Raw genomic sequence first — 20,899 nt, 5'->3', positions numbered from 1 at the left:
AGTTAGTTTTGATTGAAAAGGATAAGGTGTTACTTTTTCTAAATGAGTCCAGGTGCACAAACTAGTGGTACGAGATACAAAGTATAGGGTGAGTAATTCAATACTATCGTCAGCAATATCACGTTTTCAACCCTTGGGCAAAACAGAGCGAAAAGAACTTATTCAGTCATACGCCTGTTTTCGGACAGATCATCGCATCATCGTTCGTAGTCATCAAAAATCATTTCCATTTGTGCTAAACACAGGACATTAACAAATGAAATCTCCATTTTTCTAGATTTATAAGCAGCAACAACCATCAAATATTTTGACCATTGACTCCCGTGCTTGAAAAGTAGAAAGATGAGTAACTACTTTGCTAAGGAAACATCGGAAAATTCCAAGGGAGCCTTCTTAACCATCAACGGCAAGTCAATTACCTATAAGGAAGTTCATTGTTCCTACTCTACATCGCAAAAATACGGGAACGAGAGAGATTTATCGTCAATGAATCGTGCTCAATCCTGGACATCAGTTGCACCAGGTCAGAAAAACAAAGGAGTTTATGAGCAAGAAGTTTCTCTCACATTGCATGCTAAGTTTTTTAGATCCGTAAACATTCCAGATAATTTAACCGTTTTGCGGAGAGGTCACAGTGACCTATCTGTCTCGCAAAAAAGATAAATATTGTTATTCTTAATCCATGTGTTATGCATTGCATCATTCAGTCTTGATAGTTACTTAGTGCTATTATATTTAAGTTTATTATTAACGACTATGAATCAATAAAGAGTCATATCTTGTTTTTTGTTTTATTTCAATTTGAGATTCTAGTATTGATCATTACTTTTTCATTAGAAAACCAGATGACAAGTTGCAAAGACACTAGTCAATCAACTGGTTTTCAAAACGAGGGTAATTTCTGAATTGGTGATTCCTGGCTTTGCAAAGAAATGTTACAGGGTTGTTATTTCTATGGGGTACTTAAAACGTTAATACCTTTTTCACCACCTGCATTGAAACTAGTTTGCTACCCGCATGAAAATATCATATATGGTAAAAATATATTTAAAAATATATGTTACAGATATAAATATATATGTGATAATACATAAAATCTTATATAGAAATAAAAATAGATTTTGGCCGATTTTCTAATCAGTTAAAAAATTAGCCTGTTTCGACTACCTTCAAACATTAAAATTCCTACTATCGATGAAGATAATATGAAAAAAAAAATGCGTTGCACGGTCAATTCTATTCTTGTCTAAAACCATCTTGTTTCATCCCTTGACACGCAATATATTACCTAGCACTTGATAATTTATTTCTTTAAAGTTATAATTCTCAGTTTTTGATACCTTTATATCATTCAAAGAAGTATCAAAGACAGCTTCAAGTATCAAAAACATTGACTAAAGTATCGTAATTTACATAACATCATAACAAAGCTAAAATAGAGATTAAATTTAGGGTATTTATAGCGCTGGTGCTCACTGCATCGTGAATTGTGTAGATTTGCGCGGAATCGTGTAAACAGCATTTTATTGTTGGTGATTACTACGACCAATGTAAGTTGTGATTTTTAATTGTTTACATTCAATTCATGGTTAAATATTTTAATTGTGTTCCCACGTAGCATTATCTCTATACATGTAGTCTGCAGGAATTCTTGAGCTAGATACGATAATAATGTTAGATAATAGATGCTGCAAAATTATCCCAGGTCAAAAAATTAGATCTGTTTTAAAATAAATGATAAATTCAAATATTTTTTCTTTAATTCAAATTTATAAATCGTATTTATTTTATATAGGAATTTAATCTGTTTTTCCCCGTACTATTCATTATTCAGACCTATATCAAACTTATTTTCATATGATATTTAGTCTGTTTTAAATCGGGTTTAGACTAAAAACATACTTTTTTATTATAATTATTGGTCTGTATTCAATGGTTTTCAAGGACAAAAACATACTTTATTTATTATAATTTTTAGTCTGTTTTTAATCGCTTTTAGATCTAAAACAGGACTTTTTAAAAATATAAATAATAATAATAATAATCTAGATTATAGTTATTTTAATTTTGATGTTTTCTAATGCCAAAATATTTTCGATTTTATCCAGTAAATAAGAGAATTTTTTGACACTTTAAGAGTTATTTTATCACTTTTGTTCAATGCTATAAATATTCAGTTAAGACAACTAAAAATTAAGCTGTCAAATTTTCATATACTGCCGCCATTTTCAAACAAAAGATACTAAGTAAATAGTAAACAAAACATAATCAATTCTGTAACTTAATATTTTTTTTATAAATATTGCCCATAAATAAAAATTTTATAAGTCCATGATTTAATCTACTTTTGTCCTTGCAAATTTTTAGAACTAAAATTTTGTAAAGTTCAAGAATTAATCTAGTTTGGTCTGCCCATAACGCAATTGTTTTTTAAAAGAACAGGTCGAAAACAGCTTAAAATTTTGTAAAAGATCAAATCAGATCAAATAGTCCAATTAGACTAAAATCAGTTCAAATTTTTCGGTCCGAGTAGACCAAAAACAGATCGAAATTTTGATAGAAGTTCAATAACAGACCAAGTAGTCCAAATACAGTCCAGTTAGACTAAAATCAGATGAAATTTTTTGACCCGGGATATGAGCCATAGGATTGTTTTCCCCAAATCGCTGTAAGTTTTGACACAGTACCGACGGCTTACGGAAAAAGGGTAGCAATCTGCAAAGATTCTAAACAGTTCTGCCTCAAGTCTGACTATTCGCTCTGAGAGAAGCCATGGTAGGGGAAATCAAATTGACTGAAGCGTTTGCAGTGGTTACTTTCGGAGTTACGGGAGGCTATGATTACTGAAATTGTAAGCAAGCACACATGAAAGTATTTATTTTGTTATTATTTAATTATTTATTTTTCATTTTGATTTTTTCCTTAGTATCATATTTTGACTTTGATATGAATTTCAAACAACTTAACCTAAATGCTTACTGCAATCTTTTTTATTTTTTATCATTATACTTACTTATTGTTGGTTCGTTTAGCTAAAAAACAAAACTGCAATTACTATAAAACTGTCACATATTTTTGACAACTTTTTTTTTTACTATTATTTATAATATTTATTTATTTTTATGTTTCTTGCAATTGACATACGTATAAAAACATACTTTGACAGCCTCCCGTAGTTCATATTTTGTCTGGCGCTGCAGTCACACTCATAGCGAATATGCATCTCAAGAATCTTAATCTCCTAAGAATGCTACTAGGATTAATGCCAATAGATTTAAAAAAATAAGGTACTACAATAGTGTGCAATCTCCGATTTAAACACATGAATTTAAATACTTTTTATCTTTCATGCAGTATAAGTACTTTACACTATCTTAGTACTCACTCTTATGTTCGCCAAATATCTGTTTGCCCATTCAACTGTTTCCACGACATTAGTGTGCGTTATATGATAACCATTGTTCGTGCGCTCAACTTCACTCTCGTGGGCAATCGACAACTTATCGCACTAGTTATACAATATTGCAAAAGTTACTAGAGCCTTCGTAATTATTTAATGTGATTCAAATAAATTCAAATTATTTTTCTTTGTCAGGACAAATAATGTCAGATGTTCTATGACTATGTGGAAAATTCTATTGTATTTAAAATCATACTCATTATTTAATAAATTGTTGTAGATTCGAAACATGAATCGTCTGAATTCAAAATATAAGAAAACCGATGATAAAACTAAAAGTGTAAAGAATGTTGGGGCATCTAAGAATGTAAAAAATAAAAAGGATGCTAAGAAGAAATCAGATGAAAAACCGGACCAATCGACGTGCAGCAATTCGGAAAAAATCTTGTGCAAACGAACTGATAGTCCTAAAATCGAAGCGGCTTCAATAGCTTCTCGGCGTCTGGAAACTATCAGTAAAATCGCAGACGATGAATCGACAGAGTTATTTATGAAGTTGTTACAATCAAAATCTTCGAATTACTTAGTCCCCAAGTCGAAAGGCGATCGACGTGGCTCATCACTAGAATCTGAGGCTACAGAAACTACTAGCTTCTTAGAATCATCATCAGACTAGTATCACTATACCTGCATTGTAAGGCCTAATTAATGTGAACTTGACTTTAACCGCTGTCGGAAGTTACTTGAAATACTTTAAATAAATAAACTATTTTCTTCTACTCTGAGTTTATATATCTATGTTTTTGAACTATGAATTGATTGAAAGTGCTCCTTAAAATCAAGTCCCACATATTGACATATTTATTAATAATTCGTTGAAAAAGCAACACGTGTAGAAGAATCCACTTAACACTTATATTATTGTCAAGTGCAACCTGATCAATAGAATTGAGTTGTTGACAATTTCAAGAGCCGATTGATTTATTATTAGAGGTCAAGTTCAGAAAATTTAAACAGCTATGCTCTCAATAAATGTCGTTGACCTCAATTGATACCAAAATATACTCAATTGTAATTATGGTTGGTGGTAAGTTTACTATCATACATCTCTTGTCGATCTTGGTATGCCAAAGTAACGAATCCTAGAAAAAAATGTATTTTAACTAAGCAATAACAAAGTCTGAATCCGACTTTGAACTTTTACGAAATCTGTCATATTTTAGTATTTTTTAGGGTCCATATAGTTTTGCGCACCTTTTTGTTTACTACAATGACTTCAGAAAATTCCCAATAATCATCAAGCTGGTTGCTTTAGGGGAGTTGTAGTAATAAAAATAAACTAAATTTTCAAATTAATGATATATTTATTAATAGGTAACACTACACCACTAAATTGTGAAAAAAGTACAAAACAACTTTTGAAATATACACTCTAATATATTTTTGGTGTGAAAGTGGTCCTCAAGGATTTTACATGATGTCCTCGGTGTGAATTGACGATGTGAAATTTTTTAGGTACGAATTATGGAAGCTGTATTTTTAACACGGGGTGAGTGTTATCTTTCACACCATTTTTAATCGTTAACTGGCAGGATATCTTTTTTTTATTATTTTACAATTAATAGTATATTACATACCTAGGCCAGTAAAATAAAAAAAGTCTCAGATCACATGTAATTGTTGGCCGAGGCTAACAAACATGTAGTCTGAGGCTTTCTTTTTATCGGCCAAGGTGCGTATACTATTTTTCCGCTCGACGTAGCCGGAACTTCATTCAGGGCAGCAGCCCGAAAGTTGACACTTTCCGGCCGGAGGGCAGAAAAGTTATTATAGAAAATTTTTACTATGCTATAATAACCTTCCCCCCCCCCCTCCGTAGATGGTATGATTATTTTAATTCACACGGCCAAAAATTTACTACTGTGCATCGTGGAACTTTCACACCGAATCATTTACACCACACTGTGAAGTCTGAATTTTTTACAATATTCTATGTCATCCAATAACTTCAATGACTGTACATAAATCCTAATACAAGATCTAGAAACGAAGACATGAACGGCAAGCTAAGTAACACAATGAAACTATTGACGTGGACACTTACAATGCTCTAAATAAGTCAAAGAATATTCTCTGGGATGTGGTTTGCTTCGTGGATCTCCGTATCTGCGCATCCAAAAGCGGTCGTTCTGGTACTCTAATCTCGCTGCTACATCACCAATTTGCACAACAGTGCCCTCTACTTTCCCGTAATTATTCCAGTGGTTATTGATGTTTTTATATAAGGCATCATTTACTGTCTCTGGTGAGTAGTATTTCCACTCTTTAGGCACTATGCACATTGATCTATTCTTATGCGACAAAGATGACGTTGAAGGCGATTGTGATGAAGACATAATGTACTTTTGATAATTAGTTAATTATTTAGTTGACTGATTTATTGTCACTTTTCCGACAAAAGCTGCTACTGTACTCAAGTGACAGATAAACAACTTCGGACTTCTGTTTAGTACCAGTAGTCTCAAGATAGTATTGAAGTTAGTATGGTACGAACACGCTCATATATACCATTCCGACAAAGATTTTAGATTGTTCAATAATCGATTATTGACTTTGATTAACTTTCGAGTAAGGGCTTGCGACCACGAGCTCATGATCATAATATTTTTTTATATCGACTATCTTTGTAATTTTATCAAATGTTGACTATAACATTTATTCTGTAATCTTATTACTATACAAGGAATTGTATCTTTATAGGGAAAGGGCAAAATGGGCTCCTAAACGTTTGGGGACCCATTTCGCCTCCAAATAATTCGAGGCACTCCATATTTTAGGGGCCCATTTTGCCCCTCCTCCCTTCCCCTATAATTAGACAAAAAAATTGAGGAGATGATTTAAGTTGACGACAACCTGACTTCTAAGTTTGGCCACAATAGAGCACTACCTCTGTGCTTCGCATTCGAAGAGTGCAAAATTTTGTGAAATTGAAGCTCACACTGTACCATCAATACACATTTTCATGACTGATAATATTAACTATTTAAAATGACATCTAAAATTATGATGACATTTTACGTTCAACCCTAGTGTTACAAACAAGGTCCGATGTCAATACCTACAATTGCCAATCAAAATGAGTGACATATTTATTACGCAATTTTAATTCAGCGAAATGACGTTATTTAGAACAGTTAACCTGTCTGCACTCCGGTTATGAGCATGTTGCTCAAAAGAATCTATTAAGCTAAGTACTATCAAAGAGTAAATCGCTGTTGGTTTTCACTCCCTCTGTTAGTAAAAAAAGTCTAATCTCACGTCCATAGAAAATAGAGACAGTCTCTAATATCGATTATCACATCGTTACTACATATTAATGTGATAAACCGAAAGTTTCCGTCAATTCCCGACGGTGACTTACTTTCTGGAAGGACTTTAGACTTGAATCTACGACGAGAGTCAAAGGTTATTCGAACGTTCTCGTGGATGATACACCATAACCTCTCATACTAGTGCTATCAATTCAAGTCTACGACGTAGCTCGTTATAAATAAATGAACGTTACTTCAGCCAATTCCGGATCATTTGTGAACAGTTATAAAATAATGATACATTAGATCTCGTAAAAAAAATTATATGTATATATATAATATTATCGCGATGTAATTACATTCATTTTATATTACTATTAGCTTACGAGCCCCAGCTATATGATATTTTAATCATTATTTTTTAAAAAAAGTGACTTAAAATTGTGTTTGTTTAAATCATTACGAAATTATCTTTCAAATGATGCCCCTGATTAAAAGAAACGATTCGAAACGATTTGCAATGTTAAATGCCCATAAGAAGAGCGATTCAAAAGTATTAAAATTTTTTTTTTCTTAATTGTTTTGAATTGTTTCTCTTAATAAGGGATGAACTGTCAATATGTTTTTAACATAAGTGAATCAACTGGGACCCAGTAAGCATTACCATAACACATATCATTGCTTCGCAATTGAGTTGTGCAATACAATATATTTCTTACAACGTTATGTATGAAATTAGCTTCTCAATAAGTATATTAAATATTTTTATTTATTTATATAGACTCACATATTTTTTTTGAAATCGTTAAAATACACTTGCCAATTGCCAGGATAATTACTTCCTCGTATCTTAAACTTCAAATGATCAACAATAACAATTAAATGATGACTTACTTTCGTGTAACGCCTAAACAAATCATAAACAACTTTCAAAATCTACTAGCTTATTTCACCCGGGTGAAAAAAAAAAACCATGGAATTATATATAAAAATTAGAGTAAAAAAATCAGCTTGTTTTTTTTTTTCTCGAAGAACATTGAAAAATCGACAGAGTATCTCTAGACAAAGACCCTGTTAAAATATGAGACCTTAATATTAATATTTAAAGGTGGCGATTCACGATTTTAATGCCAAGTTCTTAAAATCGATCAGAACACTATTTTTTTTGGAGCTTGGCATTAAAATAGAAATAACTATAAAACAATGCGGAATTCCAAAAAAATTAATCAATACTAATTTGTAAGAAATAAAATTGTCTACAAAAAAGATTATATGACATTTTATGATAAGTCTGATAGTTTCGCCGGAAAAATAAAATGATCTTGAAATTTACTCTAACTTGACTTCGAGCTCAGATAACTTTTGAACGGATGGATTTATCAAAAAATAGTAAAAGACTATTTTTTGTAGAGCGTTTAATTCTCGGCAAATTATGTCCTGAACTTATCTGTTCAATAAGCCATCGCCGAGGTAAAAAATTCCAAACTTAAAATTTTTTTTTTCCCATGTTATTTAAATGGGAAATAGAAAATCGTGAATCGCCACCTTTAAATATTAATATTGTCTCATATTTTAACAGGGTCTTTGTCTAGAGATACTCTGTCGATTTTTCAATGTTCTTCAAGAAAAAAAAAAGTCGATTTTTTTAAACACTCTAATAAAAATATGTCAAAATTGGCTCAATATAATTACATATGATTGTATATATAATTACTTATATTTAGACATTTTCCAGTTTTCAGGGATTAAAAAAGCTCTTTTTTTTATATATTTAGTACCAATTTAATATAGTGGAAACCTAAAACATGCAAACCTTCTCAATAAGACAATTTATAGATAAATTGAGAAAAACATAGATAGCCCGAACTGGGAATCGAACCCAGACCATGTCGGTATCGCGCCGAGTGCTCGACCAGTTGAGCTATCTGGCACTATACTATATTCCGTTCAATTTGATCTATAACTTTGCCTTTTAGAATGCGTCTATTCTAAAGCTCTTTTCTGAAAATTAACACGATTATGTATAATTGTATGTCATTATATATCCGGACAAAACTAATCGGTAGCTACTACCGATTATTTTTTTTTCATGTATGATCATATATATAAAAAAACATTACATTTATTAATGTATAAAGTTTTTTACCCGGGCTGTCATTTTGAAATCTATAATAACATTAATTAATTTATCATCAAGCTGATTTATATTTTGTCCACATCAATAAAACGCATAAAATAAAATTTGCTTGAACATATTATTTAATGTAAGCTTGCCATCAGTCCAGTTTTAATCCGGACAAATTAAAAAAATAATTTCAATGCCTAAACGAAAGTGTCACTTTAATAATGACTATTCAAGACAATGGCCATTTGTTAAAAAAGGTCGTAATGATTACGAGGCATACTGTCGTCTTTGTAATAGCTATATCACCGTAAGCCATGCCGGCAAATCGAGTGTCCGTGACCACGTTAAAACACGTAAGCATCAATCCTGCTCATTATTATCAGATAAAAAAACAATAGCTGAAATAAAAACGGTAAAAGATAATTATTTGATAAATAATGAAAACAAATTAATAAGTGCCGTCGAATTGACAACTGCCTACAAAATAGTACGTCATCATCAGTCATTTAAATCACTTGACTGTGATACTAAATTAAATATTCTGATGTATCCAGATTCAAATATAGCAGCCAGACAATCAACAGCACGCACTAAAGCGACAGCAATAATAAAACGTATTTTAGCTCCACATTCAATAAACCAAATTCAGCGGGATTTTGAAAATGACGTTGAATTCTGTGGTATTATGACAGATTCAAGTAATTATAAATCAATTAAATTATTTCCATTGTTGATGCAATATTTTACTCAGACAAGTGGATTGAAAATAAAATTGCTTGGGATTAAAAAACTGGCCAATGAATTATCAGAAACGATAACAAAATTTTGTATTACGACACTAGATAATTGTAAAATACCACTAGATAAAGTTGTTGCATTCGGCGCTGACAATACAAATACTAATTTCGGTAATAAATTACGACAGACTAAAAATAACGTATTCAGTCATTTGAAGACAGATTTAGGGCGCGATATCGAAGGCATAGGTTGTCCGGCACATATTTTACATAATACAGCATCAACAGCTGCTGATGTATTGTCAATTGACATTGAAATAATAGTTATTAAATTATTTAAATATTTTTCAATTAAAAATAGTAGAATTGAACGTTTAAAATTATTTTGTATTGCATCTAATGTTAATTATATGTCGATACTGTCCCATTCAAGGAGTAGATGGTTGACACTGGTGCCCGCTATCGAGCGCATCATAAAACTATGGACGCCATTGAGTGATTTTTTTCGAGACACTCAATCTACTTCTGAAGTTAATTATTTGCGAAATTTTTTTTCAAATCCTCTGGCTGAATTGTATATAGTTTTTTTATCAACGCAGTTGTTGATGATGCAAAAAAAAATTGGCAAAATAGAGCAAAGTAAAATGACAATTGTTGAGGTTAAAAAACAGTTAAATGACGTTAGAACGTGTTTAGACAGTCGTAAGATAAATAAAATTTATGGAAAACGTACAAAACAAATTTATAATAAATTGAAAGATTTGTTCAAAGCTGAAATTCATTTATTTGATGAAGAGGTTGATAATTTTTTCGCAACTGCTATTAAGTATTTGGACGATTGGCTGAAACCGTTGGAAAAATTTGAAATATTTATGTGGATGAATTTGAATTACGCGCCTAAAAAGCAAGAGGTGGAAAAGACGATTGTTTATTTGAGAGAACGCGGTATTGAAATTGATGATTGTTTGGACGAGGTTATGTGTTTGGAAGAATTTTTTGAGAGTAAAATGGATAACGCCGAGTGGAAGGAAAAAAATGTTCACGATAGATGGATAGATTTTTTTAAATCTACTGATAATGTCGATAAGAAAAAAAATTTATTTAAAATATGCCAGTATTTGTTCGCAATTCCTGGACATAACGCTAATGTTGAACGTGTGTTTTCGTTAATTGCCGCTCAATGGACTAAGGAACGAAATTGTTTGTCAATTGAGACTATTGAGAGCATTGTACAGTGTGTTTTTAATTATAATATGAGTTGTACTGATTTTTATAAGTATGTTAAGAATGAGGAAGGATTGTTGAAAAAAGTTAAGAATTCTGATAAGTATGAGTGGTCGAAAAAAAATATTGTAAAGAGGAATAATTCTTTAGAACCAAGAACTGATGTATAATATACAAGATACTGACCAATGGACATGTTCGGGCGAACCAAGTTCTTAGTAAGAGTACTGAGCTAAGTTTTTGGCCGGGACACATCATAGACACTAAGAAAGTTTTCTTATGGCGCCATTTTACTTAGTATTTCACGGCCATTACAACATAAAACTCTGGAAAAGTAAACAACGGAAAAATTCTGAATAAAAAGCGAATTTTTTTTGCATTGAAAAAAATGAATAATTTGATTTCATAAAATGAAAGACAAGGGTCTTTGAAAACTTCCTCGATCAAAATATTCCTTACGAAACTGTTCATTTTATAAAATTTTTATTTCACTTATTATGATAATAAAAAATCCAGGCGTCAGTTGACCATGCGAGCCAGCCCCAAAGCTTCCCGCTGTTTTCGAGCTCAAAAAGCTCGAAAATAATAATGTGACTATATATTCAAGCTCGTCGAGCTCGAAAATTTTATTGCATGCGATTATTTTTTATGAGCTTTTCAAACTCTAACTTGATGACAAAGTTTATAAGTATAAGAATCGAAAATCATTGATAAACAAGCGGTTTTTAAATATGAGTTTCCAATTATGTCATCCTCATTTATCTTCAGTAATCCTAATTTATCCTAATATAGATCACAACTCAAGAAATAAATTATTTACCGGTCTTTTTAGGGCGTTTCCTACTAGAGGGCATCATGATAAACAAAAAACGTAAATGTTGTAATTAGTTATTCCCAACAGGAACAAAGTAACAGGCAACTATTGATAGAAAATCATCTTCACCCATGTCCACTCATCTTCACTCAATTCTAATATGGGTCTCAACTCAAAAAATAAATTATTCCTTGGACTTTTTATGGCTTTTCCTACTAAAGGGAATCATAATAAACAAAAAACGTTCATGTTGTAATTGGTTATCCCCAACAGGAGCAAAGTTACAGGCAACTCTTGATAGAATGTCATCTTCACCCATGTCCACTCATCTCCACCCAATTCTAATATGGGTCTCAACTCAAAAAATAAATTATTCCTCGGACTTTTTATGGCTTTTCCTATTAGAGGGCATCATAGTGAACAAAAAACGTTAATGTTGTAAGAGAAAAATAATTGTACGCTTTATGAGCTAAGCCTCTTTCTAGAATCATTTTCTTTTTTCATTTCTACATAGAAAAGAAAAAAAATTCTTTGGCGCAGAAAATATTGTGCACTATGAACTGAAGACACAAATTTTTTTGGGAAAGTAAAAATCTTTTGCGCCAAAAAATCCTTTTTTTTCTTCGTGTAATAGAAACAACTAAGCTTTACTCAAAGTTAATTGTAAAGTTAGTAATTATAAAACTTACATGTAATACCTTAAGAGCAGAACCATCTGACTATTCATTTATGTCTCAAATAAACTAAGATTCATTTATTATAAATTTTGTACCAAAATTATTTTCAAATTTGAACTTTTGAGAACTACCTGTGGATCAAGAGAGTTAAGGTTACATTCAAATTTAAATTAAACCAAATTTGAGTTCGATATTCTAGACATTAAATCTAAAATTATCGAAATTTACCATCTGATACCAATTTCTTTGTGTCTTTCTGCCGAAATTGCATTTGATTTTCATCTTCCGGTTTTTCGCACAAACGTAGGGTAGAAACACTAGTCAAAATTTTAAGAAATCGATCTTGTATCGATTTTCAAATATAGTAAAACTATTACATGTAACAAGTTATTGATTAATAAAACCATAGATGTAGGGAAAACCGGGATACGTCGGACTTTTAGGGGTGAATAAATTCAAAAATCTAATCAAGCGCAAAAATATTCAATAAAACTTCCATAGTACGCCATCTGTCATCAATATTATCAACTATATTATTTTCTCTCACCTGATATTCACTGTTGACAGCAAATTGTCATCAACTTGACTTCAAAAATCTGCGGTCGGAATCTGATTGCAAATTGACAGCAAAAAGTCGAAGAACAAGTTCTCTGAATTTTCTGTCAATTTGCGCAGTATTTGTACTTTCACAGTACTTCCATATTGTAATCAGAAAACTGAACAAAAGTTGACATCTTCGCTGTCATATTGAAGTGGCATCTGCGCATCAAACTTGAAATCCAATCTGCCCGAAATTCACCCCCGTAATTAGACAGGAAAATGAAAGTAAACTTTCGCGAAACTCTAAGACTATTTTTAAAAATTTTAAAATTCGCGGGGTTTTTTTAAACTATCGATTGTCAGTGCCAACCAAACAAACAAAAAATATATAATAATAATAACAATTTAACCTAGTAATTTGTGTATGACTGCGATGTGACCGGAAATATGCCCTTTGCGCAGCCTCAACTCATTTTCTCCACTATCTAACTATACATTTTGTTATATATACATCTATGTATAATATATAATAGTTAAAATCTATAATAAAGATGGAGGATAAGAGTCGAGTTGTGGATCGTGAAATTAAAAAAGAAGACAATCATGATAAAAACGCTAAAAGTAAAAGGTATTTATGGTCATATAACTTAGAATAAATATATACAAATATATATTATGTATAAATAATATTAATTTTAATTTTTTGTATGCAATAATTAATATTTTTATAAACATTTTTACTCACGCCCTTTGCCCGGCTTCGAAAAATTATTTTGTCATTCAACTTAATAAAAAAAATAAACATTTTTTATCACTAGCTGATAAATTTATATATGTATGATTCATGAAAATTATTATTAACCTTTTTTTTTTATTTATTTTCGAGTAATTAGTTAATTATTTCTGTGTTGGTATTTTTGAATCCACTGGCGGGAACTAAAAATTATTTGAATTTTAAAATTGATTTAATTTTTTTTATTGGAATTAAAATTAGTTAATGAGTATATTTATTTATTAATTATGATTAAAATTGATGGTTAATCATAAAATATTTATTTAGCTCGAAAAAACGTGACCGGAAGAAAAAAAATCAGACAGTTAACTCAAATGATAACAATCAATTGATAAGTCCGACAATGACCAGTTCGGAAACCACGACGACGACAAATGCATCGGGTGAGGTACCTGGTGCTTGTTTTTCGATAAAAGAAATACAGTTGGCCATGGAGGTCTTTAAGATGCAGCACAAACCGGCTAAAACACAAGAAGAGGCCATGCAGAAAACTTACCAATTTTGGAGTACACAGCCGGTACCTAAAATGGGTAATTTTATTATTAGTCTATTTCTTTAACGTATGAATTTTTTTCAGAAAAATTTTTAACTTCCCGCTTAGGAAATTTAAAATTAATAAAACATTTTTGTCACTCAGTACTTTGAAAATAATTTTTATTGAATATCAAAGTTTTGAAATTTTGTAAAATTATTTTTACTATTTATGTGATATTATTAAAATGTGAGAAATATTTTTTAATTTTAACTAATAGACATCGGAAATCTGAAATATTTCATTCTATACTACGCACTGTATTTTTAGGTAAATTTCTTTAGAAATCGACCTATTGCAATGGGTCTCATGATCGAATTATCAAAGAATTTTGCCACCATATATCTTATTTTACCTAGACGAGTCAAAAAATACCATCCGCTCAAAAGTTTATATATGTATGTATGTATGTATACAATATAACGCGCCTTGTCATCACGATCGCGCCCACAATTATAAACGGATCTTAATAAAATTTTATACACTTATTTATTGGACGATTACCTTGAGCAAGTTCAAAGATGAGCTGAATCAGTTGATTAGTTTGGAAGTTGTGGGTGTTTGAAATTTTTTCTGGTTTTCATAAAAATGAATTTTCTGGCTTTATCCTAAAATAACTTTTAAACTGAAAATGATAACTCAATTCTGTAAAAAGTATCTTAAAATTTGAACGAATAGCTTTAATTTTCACTGTAATACTTTATTTTTTGAAGCATTTCTAACAGTTTGATGATATCGAAAATTTCACAAAAAATAAAAAAAGCTTATTTTTGCAGCTTAGTCCTCTAATAACTTCTAAATGATAAGGCATAACCCTTTTCCTTGAAATTCATGTTTAAGCTTACAAAATAAGTATTAATTACACTATTGCAGCTTTATTGTATTTACATAAGAAATCTACCTTTCCATTCCGGGTAAGGCCGGATGGCTCTTTTTTTTATTACGCATTGATATTGAGTTCTAATATCTGGAGTAGGGTAGTCCGAAAAATCGACAATTTTTTTTTGTCTCATCTAAAAAATTTTTAGAAAATCGCTCACAAATTTTGAAAATTCCGAAACTTATTGAAATTCGTATCTTTTTTTGAATATTTTTTTTCTAGCAGAAATATTTTATATTTGTAAAATTAACACGCTGAAAATTTTAGCTCATTTTTAAATTTTTTTATAACCTAATTGTCATCCAACTAAAATCTAACTTTTGCATAACCGAAAATATACTAAACAATCTTGGACAATAAAATTGGGTAGGACTCAAATATCAAAAAATTCTAAAAATTGAATTAAAAAATAAAAAGTATGTCTCGGGTTATATTTTATCAATTATGATACAAATTGATAATAGAAAAATCGATGTTTTATTATTCATATCCAAAGGTCGCTCGAGAACGCCGAAAAAAACAAATGAGAATAAAAAAATCCGAATTTCAATAATTTTGGAAATTTTTTTAATTTTTTAGCGACCCAAAGAATTTTCATATGACCCTTGAAAAAATTAAAGCCGGTTTTTTTGGCCACCCTAATTTGTAGCCATCCGAAACAGATTAATTTTTGACTCGTGCGGCGAAAAAAAAAGATATCTTAAAAATATGAAAATATTAATAATTATAAATTATAGATGAAAAAATATCAATAAACGAGCCGATTGAACCGAACAAAACATTAATAAGGCCAGAACCTTATTCATTGCCAGCTGATTTTCAATGGGATACTTTAAATCTTGACGACCCACTTGTTCTCGCTGAACTCTATACTTTACTATCAGAAAACTATGTCGAGGATGATGACGCCATGTTTCGATTTGATTATCCTCAAAACTTTTTAAAATGGTAAATTACATTTATTATTTCTTATATACATTTTCATATTAATAATGTTTGATATACTATTGATTTATATTTTATTAAAGGGCATTGCAACCACCTGGTTGGTGTAAAGAATGGCACTGTGGTGTCCGTGTATCTAAAAGTGGACGTTTGGTTGGTTTTATATCAGCAATACCAGCAACACTACGAGTTTATGATCAGTAATTATTTAATTTTTTTTTCTAACCTCAACAATAAATTTAATTTTTAATTGATATCTCCAATTAAATCGATATATTTATTGCACGCCTCAAGCGCGAAGCGCTGAAGGTGATTTATCAACGTTTTTTTTTTCTGACTATTTTACTCACAAAACTATTTCTACACTTTTTAAATTGCATATAGATAATTTATTAAGGAACAATTTGAACCCAATTTTGTTAGATCGAAATTTTTTAATTGACATTCGTCGACTTTTTCTTAAATATAAATAATTTATTCATTTTTACAGTACACAAAAAATGGTGGAAATAAATTTCTTGTGTGTGCACAAAAAATTACGATCAAAACGAGTCGCGCCAGTACTGATTCGTGAAATAACAAGGCGAGTCAACTTACAAGGTATATTTCAAGCCGTTTATACGGCTGGTGTCGTTCTGCCAAAACCAATCGCGACTTGTCGTTACTGGCATCGCTCATTGAACCCAAAGAAGCTGATTGAGATTAAATTTTCTCACTTGTCGCGTAACATGACAATGCAAAGAACTCTTAAATTTTATAAATTACCCGAACATCCACGAACTCCAGGATACAGAAAGTTGGAAGAACGTGATGTCAATCGTGCCCATAAGTTACTCAACGAGGTAATTCACTTTCCTTTTATTATTATTACTATTTCTATTGTCATAAATACTTATAACTTTTTTTTTACTATTCAAGTACCTCGAGAAATTTGACTTGGCGCCAGTTTTTACAAAAGACGAATTTCGACACTGGTTTTTACCGCAGGACGGTATAATAAACAGTTTCATTGTCGAAAATGATGGTAAAATAACAGACTTAGTGAGTTATTATACATTGCCAAGCTCAGTAATGCATCACCAAGTGCATAAAACATTGCGCGCTGCCTATAGTTTTTACAATGTTTCTACTAAAACCCCATGGGTTGAGCTCATGACTGATGCATTAATTTCAGCTAGAAACGTAAGTTTAATTACTTCCCATAAGACACTAAAAAAATTACGTACGCTTTTTTATCATGCAATAATTTGTCGGGAATAAATTTCTTAGTCTAAGAGCTAGTAACGTTTTTGAGAGAATTTTTACGAAAGCTAGTTTTTTGATATGTCTTTTTTTACGCTCCCTCGATTACTATGCGGGTCATCTGGTTGCTGGTAGTCGTTGCGTTCCCTACTGCGCATAACACCTAAACAGGTGAAAATATTGAATTTTCAAATAATTTTAAGAAGAACTTTTTTTTTCACTAATTTTTAAAAACTATAAACAAAAATTATTAATGTCAGACACTTTCCTTGTTGATAATAATATGCCAGATGCCATTTTTTTTAACAAAAAAAAGAAATTTCAAATTATTTTAGTATGTCTAAAATTTTAATATTAGTTTGTTCAAATATAAAGAAGTGTAAAATTTAACAGACATTAAATTAATTAATTTTGTTGCTAAATCGAGAGCCAGACCGATTAATGCAGTAGAGCTTCGCGGTATCGTGCCAGGGTTACAGTCCTAAGTACCCTGTTTTTAATAACCATCACAATAAAAACTAGTCAAAAATAACCTGATACAAAAATGACTATTTACAAAAATAACATCATAAAAAAATAACCAGACACAATAATATCCTCGTAATTAATATCTAAGTACAAAAATAATCAGATACAATAATAACCTGGTAATAAAAACTTATTGCCACCATTCCATATCACATCAATATATCAACTAATTCATACACTAAAAAATTTTACACATTTCATTATATTGATAGTGATAGATTTATAGCTTATCGATTGGATATTAATGTATGCAGATATTGTTAAGGAGGTTCGACCGACACTAGTGAGTCAAAGTAGTGTTTGAATTTTTTTGTTTGCTAAATTCTCCTAATAGTTATAATAATTCATTATTTTAATTTATAATGACATAACGAATTCATAAATTAATATTTATTACTTATTCAATTAAAGAAAGTAATGAAATGACTTGGTTATTTTTGACTCATATGATTTCATAAAAAGATTTGGCAACACCGCGTTCTAACCTCTTACACATCGATATTCAAATTAAAGCGGGAAAAATTTATTTCTAATCTCGTCTCTCTTATTAATGTATTTCTATCTTTGTTTTTTCTCTCAGCTGCTTCCACGATGTTGCCAAACCCTCAATAATATTTATCTCTATCGATGAACGAGATTAAATAATAAAGTTTAACTTGAATTATTTAAATAATTACAACGGTAACACTATATTGTTAAAATCTTATCATATTCCAAAAATATTCAAGTTTATGGCATGTGGTTTTTTATTTTTTAAACTTGGGAAGTTAATAATGAAAATAAAAGAACAAGTCATATCGGGAGCTTGTCCGCCATAAGAGCCTGTTTATAAGAACTTTAAAAACGTCAATTACAAATTTTTTTTTCTAAAAAACTAGACGGTGGATCATATTCAAATTTTGAGAATACATAGACAAAGTACTTCTTTACATGTATACTAAGTTTTAAATCTTCAAGTTGGAAAATCCTTTTTACATTAGATTCGGTCGAACCACCTTAACTATATATTTTAGCATATAGTTTTTATTTTTATGGTTATTTTTGTATTTAGTGGTTTTTGTATCAGGTTATTTTTGTCATTGGATATTTTAGTTTTATGGTATTTTAGCATGGTTATTTTTGTATGGGAAATTTTTTTTTTTATATTTTGACCGGACACCTTGTGCCGGGTGGTATAATATCTTGGGTGTGTGTAAGAGACATATAATGATGATAATCATGATATAGGTATTTTTGTATAGGTGTCAAGGTGTATCGCATAATTAATTTTTGTTCGAGTGAATTAATTTACAAGAGTTTTTGTGGTGAAAAATTTTGATGCGAGAAATTCTCGCGGATAAAAAAAGGCGGGAAGCAAATTTTAAGTGAATGTGAGTTTTATTTCAATCCGAATTTACTCCATCACTCGGAGTTCTTGATAAAGGGGGTCAGGGATCGGGGGTCTAAGAAAACGTGACGTTCGCAACTCATCAAACAATTTTGCAAATTTTTCTCTTGGTTTTTTTTTTAAATTTTTATTTCTGTTACGATAGAAAGTTATTCGTTTCATATTTGTAAATATATTAATATTTATATACATATATTTGCGTAATAATGGCGGGGGGGGGGATCTAAAGAGGTAAAATTTTGCGTGACGTATTTTATGAACAGTCGTATATAAATTTCTGTTAAATGAAAATTATTGATGGCATTAAAAATAATAATTTATTTATATATTACAGCTGGACTTTGATGTGTTCAATGCATTAGATCTAATGGATAATAAAGAATTTTTAGAAAATCTTAAATTTGGTATTGGCGACGGCAATCTTCAGTACTACCTCTACAATTGGCGCTGTCCTAGTATGACACCCAACAAAATTGGATTGGTCTTGCAGTAGACTAATTAATACCATGAATAAAATAAATTCACACAATAAAATAATTTTTTTTTTTTTTTTTCGAATTCACAAGTCCCAACTCACGTGTTTCTTTTATTTTTAATTTAATAAAAGAAAATAAAAATAAAATAATTGAAGTTACAAAAGTTAAAACTGTTGCTTGATTAGACAGTTATGGAAATTTGTTCCAGAGAAAATAAATATTTTTTTGTTGCTCATTTTATTTTATATTCTAGGGTTTAGACCTTTGGGATTTTTTTTTTAAGATGTAGATAAAAAATTTTTTTTGTAATAAAAAAAGTTTATGTATCTTGAAATTTTTTTTTTTTAGTAATTAAATAAATAATTATAATTAATGTCGTATTTGTTTTTATTATTATAAAAAATTAGAAAAAATTTTTAGACATAATTTATTTCAAGTAATTACTAGAAAATGTAATTCAGTAATCAGAAAATTTATTATTTTTGACTGCATGTTAACCTAAAAAAAAAAATTTTATTTCCTTTATAATTTTAAAAATATTTTTCCAATTTTTTTTAGAATTAAAAAGACCGTAAATTTAAATAGATCCTTTTTATTCCTGCAATAATTAACAAAATTAATTTAGCAATTAACAAAATATCAATAACTCGTACATTCGTACTTCCGCACAAATCAACTGAATCCTGTGAAAAATTTCAGTCTCCGATTTAATATTTTTAATAGAAATGATTATTTTGTGACTGCTATTAGTACTTACCGAGTTGAATATTTATTAATAATAAGTGCATTTACAATATTGTTAATGAGTCATTAAATAAAATTTTATCACTTTAATAAAATTTAACTATTTGAATATAATTTTTTTTCCCATTACTTCTCAATAATCATAATAATAATAATTAAATAGAGTTTATTCTTTTAAGTAATTTCATATGAGTTACGGCATGAAAAACCAAAACATCAAATTTCTTTAGTGTAAAATAACATTAATTGAATTTTATGGTGAGATCTGGAATAAAAATGGTATAAAATACCGAACTACCGGAATTTCCCCGATTGTTTCCGTATTTCCTAGCGGTCATAATTCACCGTGATATAGGGCGAATCACGCTAATAGGGTGAAGTTACGGTGATTCACGGTAATTTACGGTGAATTACCGTGAAATTGCAGTGAATCACCGTACATTACCGAGAATGAGTGCGTGATATCACGGTGAGCTTTCACGGTGATTCGAGGTAAAATCACGGTGATTCACGTCTATTCACGGTGAACCACGGTAATGTTCTG

At 30.3% G+C, this 20,899-nt stretch overlaps 2 protein-coding genes across 2 annotated transcripts; one reads left to right on the top strand and one right to left on the bottom strand.

The window, feature by feature from the left end:
• Positions 1-4,974: 4,974 nt before the first annotated feature.
• On the bottom strand, positions 4,975-5,796 carry LOC103576955 (hypothetical protein). The gene is made up of 2 exons (NM_001414803.1): positions 5,505-5,796; positions 4,975-4,997 (listed from the first exon to the last, which is right to left on the bottom strand). Exons 1-2 carry the CDS (start codon positions 5,794-5,796, stop codon positions 4,975-4,977), a joined length of 315 nt encoding a protein of 104 aa, NP_001401732.1.
• Positions 5,797-13,274: 7,478 nt separating this feature from the next.
• LOC103576954 (glycylpeptide N-tetradecanoyltransferase) lies at positions 13,275-19,897 on the top strand. The gene is made up of 7 exons (XM_008557412.2): positions 13,275-13,456; positions 13,889-14,151; positions 15,771-15,981; positions 16,062-16,178; positions 16,469-16,820; positions 16,897-17,160; positions 19,470-19,897. Exons 1-7 carry the CDS (start codon positions 13,380-13,382, stop codon positions 19,626-19,628), a joined length of 1,443 nt encoding a protein of 480 aa, XP_008555634.1. The 5' UTR covers positions 13,275-13,379; the 3' UTR covers positions 19,629-19,897.
• Positions 19,898-20,899: the final 1,002 nt, after the last annotated feature.

Source organism: Microplitis demolitor, chromosome 2 (assembly GCF_026212275.2).
Source record: "Microplitis demolitor isolate Queensland-Clemson2020A chromosome 2, iyMicDemo2.1a, whole genome shotgun sequence".
Taxonomy (NCBI): Eukaryota; Metazoa; Arthropoda; class Insecta; order Hymenoptera; family Braconidae; genus Microplitis; species Microplitis demolitor.
The sequence above is the reverse complement of the archived record's forward strand: the minus strand, read 5'-3'. Positions and strand labels throughout refer to the sequence as shown.

Excerpts from the sequence above, each read along its gene's own strand:
- LOC103576955 (NM_001414803.1), bottom strand. The coding sequence starts at position 5,796 with ATGTCTTCATCACAATCGCCTTCAACGTCATCTTTGTCGCATAAGAAT. Across the intron at positions 4,998-5,504 it reads TTTGACTTATTTAGAGCATT|ATATCCTGCCAGTTAACGAT; the intron begins GTAAGTGTCCAC and ends AATAAAAAAAAG.
- LOC103576954 (XM_008557412.2), top strand. The coding sequence starts at position 13,380 with ATGGAGGATAAGAGTCGAGTTGTGGATCGTGAAATTAAAAAAGAAGAC. Across the intron at positions 15,982-16,061 it reads CCTCAAAACTTTTTAAAATG|GGCATTGCAACCACCTGGTT; the intron begins GTAAATTACATT and ends ATTTTATTAAAG. Across the intron at positions 16,821-16,896 it reads CCCATAAGTTACTCAACGAG|TACCTCGAGAAATTTGACTT; the intron begins GTAATTCACTTT and ends TTACTATTCAAG.